An 11,202-nucleotide genomic window follows, 5' to 3' on the forward strand; every position below is an offset into this window, starting at 1 on the left:
TAGACTAATCATATATTATTTTTTCACCTCAATAACTAATGCACATATCACCAGAGGGCCAGGGACTACTTGACTTTACTCTAAACAGACATTTGAGCAATAACAGCAATAAAAAAAAATACCTCAAAAGTACTAGCACAAGCTGGGGTAAAGAAATTTGTTGTTGTTATTTTAGAGACCTGGATGGCCTGGAACTCACTATGTAAAACAAGCTGGCCTCAAATGGGAAAACCTCAAGGTTGTCATGTACTGATTTTAGGTGTCTGTGTGTCTGCTATGTGTATGTGTGCGTGGCTGTGTGTCTGGAGGACAGCTTTGTGGAGGGACCAGTTCTCTCCTTCAACCTTTATGTGAGTTCCAGGGATTTGAACTCAGGTCACCAGACTTGAGCGGCAATTGCCTTTACCTGCTGAGCCATCTTGCTGGCCCAGAGGCTGACTTTTAAACCAAGAGAATACATTTCCTTTGCCTAACTGCTACGGTTGGAATGCTGGACATCCACCCCCTCCCTGTGGTGTTATTGGAGGGTGCCACAAGCCTTCAGAAGGGGGACTGTAGTGGGAGGCCTTAAGTTATTGGGGCACACCCCTGAAATGGATTATGGGACAGCCTTCCTGTTCATTTTGCTTCCCAGCATGAGGTGAACATCTCATTCCTTCATGTGCTCTGGTCCTGGTTATCTGGACCAGACCCAAAGCAATAGATGCCTTCATTCTTGGACTACAGCCTACAGAGCAGGAGCCAAACGGAACCTTTTCTCTTTACCAGTCAACTTCCAGTATTTCTTCATAGCGGCAGAAAGTCAGATAGCAGAACACATTCGCTGCCCTCCCCAATCACCCCGGCAAAGCACACAGCCCCAAACAGTGCAGGGGGCAGAACGGCAGAAAACTCGAGCCTTCTATAGGCAACACCTCCAGAGTTAGCAGAACAGCAGGAAACTACAGCCTTTTATAGTTAACCTCCAGAGTTAGCTGACAGGGAAGCAATGGCTTTTGTCAACATCTTTTCCATCTGTCCTTCCTGTTCAGTCCCAACCTTCCAGGAGCTCAGCATAACAAACGTACCAGAAATCCATGTGACATCTTGGGACCACACTCACTATAAAGCCGCTAACCTCCTTTTCTCACCCCTAGATGACCCCGAAGCAAGCTATTGTTGACTACAATGTTCCCTCCCAAACCTTTCATCCAATTAAAATTAAAACTTCAAATCCAGAAAATGAGTTTTAGCGTCAGGTTGAGAAAAAAAAAAAAATCAAAGAAATCATTTTCTAAATATGCATAATGACATTTTAAGCACCTGACTCAGGATGCTCAGGTGCCTATGTTAGCTAATCCTCTGTGGTTTCTGGCCCAAAGGGGAAATACTGATGAGTCAGGCTTTGGAGATAGATGAGAACGCTCATTTTACAGGTAGAAACGGACTCCACAGTCAAACGAAGGTCACATGCACGTGTGTATGTGTATGAAATTAAACACCTTCATCTTGAGTTTTGCTTCTCTAATCAAATAATTTAGAAAGAGGACAAAGAAGCAGGGCACAGTGGCATGCACCTATCATCCTAGCACTTGGGAAGCTGAGACAGGAGGATTGCCTGGGCTCTTCCAACCCCAGCAGGGAGCAGGGAGGGATGGCACAATGAAGGCCTTCACCCGAGTTCAAGGCTTACTTTGCATTAGCGCTCTTCAGTTTTCAAAACACCACCAACAACAGGACAGAGCTTGAGAAAACACCGTGCACCGTTACTGGATCTGGACACAAACCGTGTGCTGTGGGCAGGAGGCCTTCCCTCTGTCCACAGAGATTTCCAGGAATCCTTGTTCACTCACTGCACAAGTCTGGGTGATTACAGATGCGCGCCAGCAGGAAGCACACATTAGGGCCCAGCTGGGAGCTCTGGAAGGGTTCTAGCTTTCTTTCACCCCATGCAACAAGACCCAAAAGTCCAGGGTACTGGCAGGCACAGTACTTGCACCTATAATGGCAGAACCGGCCAGGCAGAGGCAGGAAGGCTACCCTGAGTTTGAGGTCATCTTAGGCTAGACAGGGAGACTCTTAACAAAAATAAAGCAAGGCAGGTTACAAAATCTAACCACAGGGAAGGAGCACCTTCACTACCTCCCCAGCCCTGACCCTACTCTCCATCATGGAGGAGACAGGCATCAGATGCCAGATGTTAACAGCTGGTAACAAGAAAAACAGGTAGAATGGAGGATAATCGGGGTGGCCGGAAGGTCTTCCTAAAAATCTAAGCAAGATTATGTCACAAGCTTAGAAATAGAAAAGATAAATCATAAATTATTTCTTCTGAGTAGGGAAAGCACCCCTTAGGGAAAAAGCAAGTGTGGGGTCATTGTCACAGAAACCAAGAGCAGGTCTTAGCGCACCTGTGCTCCAGATAAAGCTAAGGATTGTCGGTAAGGTAACAGGCTCACGGGGAGGACGGTCATTACGCAGCGGCCACCGTTGGTCTTTCCATAGCCCAAAGGCATTCAGCACCAGGGATGGGAAAGCTCAGACTCAATAAAACTAGTGACAACACAAGCACCATCACAAAATGAATTCTCCACGATGCGGCAAATTCAGCCTTTAAATAATTGAGTCGCGAGTCCTCCACTGACGCCTGCACCTGGGGAATAGCGTGGAGCTGTAGGAAAGTGGGTTACTGTGAAATGAGGACTAGACTCTCTGGAGACCTCAGCGTGAACCAAGGCCCTTGGGGATGGGGGAGGGCGAGCTGCAGGCTCAGAACGTGTAATGGAAATACTACCCTGTATTCTGGGATGCGCAAGCCATGCGCTGGCTCACCTGGCTAATTCTTTCAAACCACATAGCAGTGGAGGACAAACACCACGGCCATTGCCGTTGGCATAAAATGCCCTCAGCTCTGCGTATGCCAACCGTGCAATGCCCATGTGAAGAAAAGCGACCGAAAGCAAACACCACTGTTCTTTTACACATGTGACCAGGAAGACGGAGAAGTGTCGTTTTTGGTACATAGACTCTGCAATAAGGCAAATCTCAGAAAGGAAACAGGCAGTATGGAGTGTAGCCATGAGGTGGGGCACCTGCCTAGCAGGTATGGGGCATTTATATATGTACACACACACACACACACACACACTAGTAAATAAGTAAAATTTGTTTTGTTTTTCAAGACAAGGCTTCTCTGTGGAGTTCTGGGTGTACTGGAACTCTTTCTGTAGACCAGACTGGCCTCGAACTCACAGACATCCACCATCTTCTGCCTTCTGAGTGCTGGGATTTAAAGTGTGCACCACCACCACCTAGCTAAATATTTCAAAAGCTCACTCTGAAGTTCCATAGCCCCCTGTTTCCCCACCTGTATAATCTACTTTTCAGTTTAGAATATATTTAGTCAACCGTTCTATCACTTACAGTTTCTAAGGTAAGGGAGGGAAGGAAAAAGGGAGGGAGGCCAGGAAGAAATCTTACAAAGAAAAAATGTCTATGTCATTGAATTATTGGTATTTCTTAATTTCAGAAAAGGAAAGCAAGTTGCAATGGGAAACATTCATATCTGTCTGTCTAAAGCTGGTGCCAGCCAGTTCTTGAGTTGCGATGGTTGATGCTAACTGTCAAATTCACAGGACCTAGAACTACCTAGGCCTCCAAGGCACACGGACAAGGGATTTTCTAGATTGGGTCAGCCTCTGTCCTTGCCTGTGAAGTATTATCTTCATTAGGTTAATTGGGGTTCAAGAACCACCACAAAAGGGAGTACCATTCCTTGGGCGTGTTGTCTGGCCTGCAGGGAAGTAAAAGCCAGCTGAGTACTGTATGGCCACTCTCAGCCTCCTGGTGGCAGACCTCACGTGACCAGTGTCAAGCTTTTGCTGACAACCTCCCTGCCATGGGGACTGTGAGTCACAGTAAACCCTGTCTGAAATTGCTTTCGTCAGAGTATTGAATCACAACAGTGAAATCAAATACAGAAAATTGGTATCAGAAGAACTCTGAGACTCACTATGTAGCCCAAGCTGGCCTTGAACTTGGAAGCAATCCTTCTGTGTCAGGCACCCAAATTCTGGAATCATAGGCAGGTGTAAATTACCATACCCGGATGACATTTTCCTTTTTCTTTTTGGTGGTGCTGCGAATCAAACCCAGAGCCCCCAGTATGCTATTGTTCTGTCACTACTACACCCACAACCTCAGAAATACCACCTATCACTTTAAAGAAACCCTTCAGCAGGAATGCCCCTTGATGGTCATTTACTCTCATTAGTTTAGCTCATCAAATCCTAAATGCCACCATTGACCAATTCTCCCAAGGATTAACGTGGGTCCAAACTTGTTTTTATTATTAAGCGGACCATAGTAGTCACCAGAGTCCTCCAAAGCCTACAATGAAGTGTTTACATATTCAAAACTGTGTTTCTGTTTATACAATTGTCATCTTTCTGGTAGATTCTGATTTCCAGAAAGAACCGCATTAACCTAACCACAGGGGTCTGGAGAGATGAGGGGGGAGCACTTGCTGGGCAAGCCAGAGGATTTGAGTTTGAATTCCCAGGGCCCATGTGAAAGCCAGGCAGGGCTGTGGGGTGCTATCACCCCAACGCTGGGGGAGGGAGCCTGCAGATCCGGGAAGATGGCTGATGAAACTGTGAGCTTGTAGTGTCACGCAGGATCCAGTCTCTCCAAACAAGGTCGAGAAGGAGGGTGATGGCCTCCTCTAGCCTCTGAATGCACGCATGCATGTGCACATACACCTTTTCCTTAGAGCGTCTCCAGCCAGTGAGATGGCTCAGGGATAAAGGCCCTTGCTCTCAGGCCTGGCAACCAGTGTTTAATTCCTAGAACTCCCAAGGAAGGTTGAGAACCAGCTCCCAAAAACTGTCCTCTGACGTCCCCCCTCCTCTCTGTCACACACACACACACACACACACACACACACACACACACACACGCACGCAAATAAATAAATATACATAAAAAAATTTAAGCGCCTAATTACAGGCTTAACAGTGATATCAGAAGAAAAGCATGCAAAAATGCTGTTGAAGAATTTAACATGAGGATTCCATCCACGTCAGCTCTGCTGGGCTGTGCATTATTACGGCCAGGCAGAGATGAAGGTAAAAGCAAAGGAATAGCCTTAGAACAGGCCGCTGGAAGAGACTCTCATGGCGGGCTCTCCAGCCCTCCCCAGGGATGGTTAGCCTTTCCCAGAAGCTGAGTTCAGGATCTTATGAAGGACAGAGTCTGTTTCATTCCATTCTTCCAACACTCAACATTTGGGTTGTGCCCAGACTTCCCAGGCCAGCCATGGTCAACAGTCTGGGTCTCCTCAGGGAAGTCATGGAATACAGTCATGGGTGGAGACAGAATGGGTTTCTATAAAAGCTGGTGTTTAGCCATGTGGCTGGAACGTCCTGAGAGATCACATCTGGAGGGGAGGGAAAGGACAGCAAAGAGCAAGCCTCCAGGAAACAGACTCTTAGGGGACATCATGCTCTCAGGGTCTTATGGGACGTGTGCCTGACTCCATTCCATACATCCAGCCTACATAACAGCTAGGTCACATAAGAAGCCCACTCACGGACTTGCAATATTGCACAATGAGTAAAGGTGCTTGCGCTCAAACCTGACAACCTGAATTCCATTTCACACAATAGAAGGTGAGAGCTGACTCCTGCAGGCAATTCTCTGGCTTCCACATATGCACTGTGGCGTGCACACACACACACACGCACGCACACACACGCACACACACACGCACACACTAACACAGGCACATGATAGATAGATAGATAGATAGATAGATAGATAGATAGATAGATAGATAGATAGATAGATAGATAGATGGATGATAGGCAGACAGATGACATACAGACAGATAAAAACCCCACAAATTCACTCAAATTTCTGCACATTCACAAATAAGTGAGTGTATGGGCAAACATCCACACATACCCATCACAAAGAAAGTAAAACATAATAAATTTTTTTTTTGAAAAAAGAAGATCACTTAGAAAAAGAAGCTTTCTTTTTCTGTCATATTTCAGAGATCTCAAACTGTCCACAAAATGATCCCAAACCACACTGATTTTAGCTCCCTCTTACCTAGTCCTGGATTTTCTCCCTGGGCTTTCATTCAGCCTGTCCATAGTTGTGATACTACAACACAGTTTTGTCATCCACAAAGTTTATATTCAAGAAAAGTGCCATCAATAAAATCAAATCGATAAAAAATAAGAAAAAAAAAGATTGTAAAAAAAAATCTCCTGGCGTTTTAGGTAAACTTGTGGCTCTTGTTCTGGGCACATCTGCAGCTGTCTCAGGCCACCTGCAGTCAGTGACCAGCAGGTTAGGCTCATGGGAAACTTCCTCCAGGCAGCTTCTTTGTGTGCCCTGCACGGGGACAGTGCCGTGTTTGTCAGTTCAGACTCTAATCACCTTGGTTCAAGTCTCAGGAATACTGCCTAGCCCACGACATTGTCATGACTCCTGCTAATGACCACGCAGCTAGGTAGGCAGACAGTGGCGCATGCTTAGAATGCACAAGGCCATGGCTTCTAACACTTACGTGATGTGGGAGGTGGCCACAAGTGCTGGCGTTAGCTGTTCTCAGTTCTATTAATAAACTTTTCATTGCTTGCACGTCTGTGCATCAAACCTGGGCCTTGCACACTTCAGCGCTAGCCCTGATGCTAATGCATCTGAGACCAGCTTCTCTTCTGTCCCCGAATGTTATGCTCTTGCCCTTGATCTCAGAGAGCGGGCTCCACCTGAACTCTGGGCACCTCTCATCTCTTGCAGTCTCTTATTAGCCTTATTTATTTCTTATTGCATTTAATCTTCCACTGACCGCCTTCCTGTGTCCCCTGGTGAGAAGTATCAGAAGTAGAAAAACTTGGTGATAAAACTTCCCTGAAGCACCTGAGCCACAATGACTTCAAGGGGAGCTTTTAAAGTCGCTGGAGACCTGGGCAATGGTGGCGCACGCCTTTAATCCCAGCGCTTGGGAGACAGAGGCAGGCAGATCTTTGTGAGTTTGAGGCCAGCTTGCTCTACAGAGCTAGTTCTAGGACAGGCTCCAAAGCTACAGAAATCCCTGTCTTGAATAAAGAAAAAAAAAAAAAAGGCACTGGAGAGCTGTGGAAGTGTCACTGTCTGTAGCAAAATCCGGAGTTAGATTCCCAGAATCCACCACGACAGCCTAGCCACTGTGGCATGAGCATGTAATCTCAGTGCTAAAGAGGGCAGATCGGTCCCTGGGGTCTGCAGAGCCTATGTGAAAAGCTCCAGACCAGTGAGAGCGCCTGTGTGAAAAAACAAAGTGGCTGTCTCCTGCGCTCGTCCTCGCGTCTCCACACACACAAACACACACCTGTACACACACAACCTTCCACACACAGACACACCAGCCGCTCTTTGGCTTAATTGAAAACGAACGTGGAAAGGACAAAGGCTTGGTCCTGGGGATTTGATTTGGGTCCACTCCAGCTGTCTGGTGGGTATTATTTGAAACTCTCGCACTAGGTCAGGGAGATACTCCGTCTGTGAGACTGTGTGCGCATTTCTGACTTTATATGGTATCTGTGGTAATATATGAAGATCAGTGTTCCCACCAACTTCAAAGCAGCTCCCGGCTTGACGCAGCACCATGGGGGCACAGGAGAGGAGAAACGGGTTCCATGTGTGCAAAGAATCAGCGAGGAAATGCCCAGCCCTTTCATCTGTCTCTTATTTATATTGCACACAGGAGCCAAATTACAAGATGTCAAACTCTCATTGAATATATCTTCTAAAAATTATGTTTATTTATATACCTTGTGTGCGCATGCGTGTGTAGGTCAGAGAACCACTTTCGGGAGTCAGTTCCCTCCTTCTATCATGTGGGTCCTGGGCATTGAACTCAGATCGGCAGTCTTGGTGGCAATCACCTTTAGCTGCTGAGTAGCTCAATGGCTCCACCATATCTTGAATTGAATGGAACACGACCCCAATGCTCCTGCCCCATGAACCAACATGGAAGCAACACTTTGGCTAAAGATGCACCAGCGCATTGACCTTTCCCCAACTCAAGAGCCAGAAGCTATGAAGCACATCACAGTTCAGGCAAAGGGATGTATGTAACTTCCAGGGACTCTGTGTGGTTGACATGGGCTTCTCTAGAGAGGTGTGAATTCTGTTACTTTAATTTTTAGTTCAGGGTGGCATCACTTTTCTAAAGCAAGTATGATTTTAGTATTTCCAATGAGATTCACATCTGACATCAGACATGGAGAAGGGACAGTGATTTAAGCAATCAAAACAAAAACAAACAAAAACCACTAAGTCCCAGGTAAGAATATTGAAGAAATAGATCGTGATGTCAACCCTTGAGTACAGGGCTGAACCCAAAGGGTCAGTTAAATATCTCCTTTTGAGACCACCTGACTGTATTGTTGCCATCATCCACCATGAAGCAGTATGATATAACACTTTCTGTTGACAGTCTGCGACAACCCAGTTCATGGCTCACTGTGATTACGGCCTGCCCTCCAGCTCCCAGTGTCCTGCCGAAGCCAGCCTGGCCTGCAAGGACAGCTTACCATCTTCAACAATGACTTCTTCCTCCTGCCCATCCTGGCTTCCCTCTGGGACATGATCACCTCCTTGTTCAGCTACGCCATTGACAACGGACAGCTGCCCATTCTTCTGTAGGAGCTGTGAGGGAAACAAAGCCACATATATGTGAGTTCAATCCCCTCGTCCAAGTTAAAAGCGATGCTTCGATTCCCAGAATATAAACTATGAAATGGAGGAACACAGAGAAACGGAGGCTCCATGATGAAAATAAGTTCTATATCCATCTTTAGCAACCATATAGAATACACAATGTTGCTGTGAGACAATGGTCTTGTACCCTGTCACTTGTATTGTTTTAATAAAACGCTGATTGGACAGTAGCCAGGCAGGAAGTATTGACGAGGCAATGAGAACAAGAGAATTCTGGGAAGAGGAAAGACACAGTCTGCAGTCATCATCCAGACACAGAGGAAGATGAGAATGCCTCACTGATAAAAGGTACCAAGCCACGTGGCTAACACAGACAAGAATTGTGGGCTAATTTAGGATGAGTTAATAAGAAGCCTGAGCTAATAGGCCAACCAATTTATAATTAATGTAGACTTCCGTGTGTTTCTTTGGGACTGAATGGCTGTGAGACTGGGCAGGACAGAAACCTCAGTCAGCAGGATGTCCTAAAGATTGATCCTTGTATGTGAGTGTATGCAGAAGTCTGTTTAGTCTGTTGTCCAATCACTAGTCAAGATCCTGCTTCAGACACTATACTAAAGAACTCCGGTGAGTCTTACACTTTGCGTTCACACACTAGCATGGAAGACAGACTTTCCTAGTCTCTTTCTTTTCACTCTTCCTTGTAGTGTTGGGGATTCAGGGCCCTGGTATGTTAGGGAAGAAATCTATTGCCTCTGGCCCTAAAAATATTTTTCTCATATAAAGTAGCATCTCAGGGACTCTGGTTTTAAAGCCCACACCCACGCTCTTGGACGTATCCTATTCTTCCCCTGAGCATCCCTCTTTTCCACTAATGCCTATTCCTAAATCTGCTAAAACACCTTGTAGTGAAGCCCAGCTCTTGAGCTGGAACGATGGTTCTGGGGATACTGCACTTCCTGCCACGCCTGTTCACCCAAGTTTGATCTCTGGTAGGAGAAGAAAAACAACCCCCACAAGTTGGCCTTTGCCCTTCACACGCCACAGCATTCATGCACACACATGTATGTTCACCAGCACACACAAATAAATGCTAAAGTTTCAAAGAGGGGGCGACACTGGGGGAGATAGCTTAGGGTTAAGAATACTGACTGCTCTTACAGAGGACCACATGGGGACTTACAACCACCTAGAACGCCAGTTCCAGGGAATCGGATACCCTCTTCAGGCCTCTGAGGAAACAAGGTACACATTGTACTCATACAAATACATGCAGACAAAACACTCATACACATAAAATAAGTAAAACTATTTAGAAAGTTTTCTCCCTATACCAAAAGCCAGGTGAGATGGCATATTCTGTAATCCCGGAGATGGCAAGATGGGAAATGGAGACAGATTTCCTTGGATCTCACAGGTCAGCAAACCTGGACTACTGGTAAAGCTCCAGAGCAATGAGGGACCCGTCTCAAACAAGAAGTAAAAGGTGTCTGAGAGCTACAGGCTATCCTCTGCCCTCCACATCTGTGCTGTGCACATGCGCGCACCTGGGAAGGACCAATGACAAAGCTCAGACCTCCTCTTGCTGTCACTGCTCAGGGGCCAATGGAAGTCTCTGGACAAACCAGTTCTGATCATTCTCGAAGGTTCTGTGGCCTCAAGATCCAGAAGACTGGAGGTGTGCTAAACTGATCTCACCGTGCTATTCCCTATTGCCAGCGAAGCCCTTCACCCTCTCGCGCCTCTCCTGAAATAACATCGCGTAATGACATTGAAGACGACACCGTGGGCTTCAAAATGCCCATGCTGAGCCCAGTTATTACACGCGGGATTCAGATTACAGTTCCACTTCAAGGCTTCGATTACCAAAATATGAAAGAAAGGAATTTTAAATGAAGGCTAAAAGAGAAAGGAGGGGTGCTGTCTCCACAGCGCCCATCAGCAAAAACGCCAGCATATTTCAACTGGGTAGCACTGGAACTAGGCACAGATTGGGTTGGATTGACTTAGCAAGCAGAGTAAGGGTTGGGGGCAGAATCACATGTTTAGCTGGGTTACACAGCAGCTCAGTGAATCTTAAGTTCTATGTTGATATGTTAGGCGTGGTGGTACAAACCTGCAATATCAGGTACTTGGGAGGGAGAATGAGGCAGGAGGGTTAGGGGTTCAAAACTGCCCTGGGCTACATGAGACACTGCAAAACTCAAGAGATGACATTGGAAATTAAACAGACATCACCTCTCATAAACCCACTTTTAAGGCTATAAACATTAGGTTAATTGGAAAGTGTAAACAAGGCTAATTGTTCTTTCTTCTTCCTCCTCCTTTTTTTTTTAAAGATTTATTTATTTATTATGTATACAACATTCTGCCTTGATGTATGCCCGCACTCCAGAGCAGGGCGCCAGATCTCAGTATAGATGGTTGTGAGCCACCATGTGGTTGCTGGGAATTGAACTCAGGACCTCTGGAAGAGCAGCCAGTGCTCTTAACCTCTGAGCCATCTCT

General features: G+C 46.2%; 1 protein-coding gene across 1 annotated transcript in view; it reads right to left on the minus strand.

Moving 5' to 3' along the window:
* Akap12 (A-kinase anchoring protein 12) overlaps positions 1-11,202 on the minus strand; it is an 86,564-nt gene that overhangs the window by 33,510 nt on the left and 41,852 nt on the right. The window contains exon 2 of the mRNA XM_013352343.2: positions 8,568-8,682. Coding sequence (XP_013207797.1) covers positions 8,568-8,682 — 115 coding nt within the window. The remainder of the gene's footprint in view (positions 1-8,567; positions 8,683-11,202) is intronic.

Source organism: Microtus ochrogaster, linkage group LG9, assembly GCF_000317375.1.
Source record: "Microtus ochrogaster isolate Prairie Vole_2 linkage group LG9, MicOch1.0, whole genome shotgun sequence".
Lineage (NCBI taxonomy): Eukaryota > Metazoa > Chordata > Mammalia > Rodentia > Cricetidae > Microtus > Microtus ochrogaster.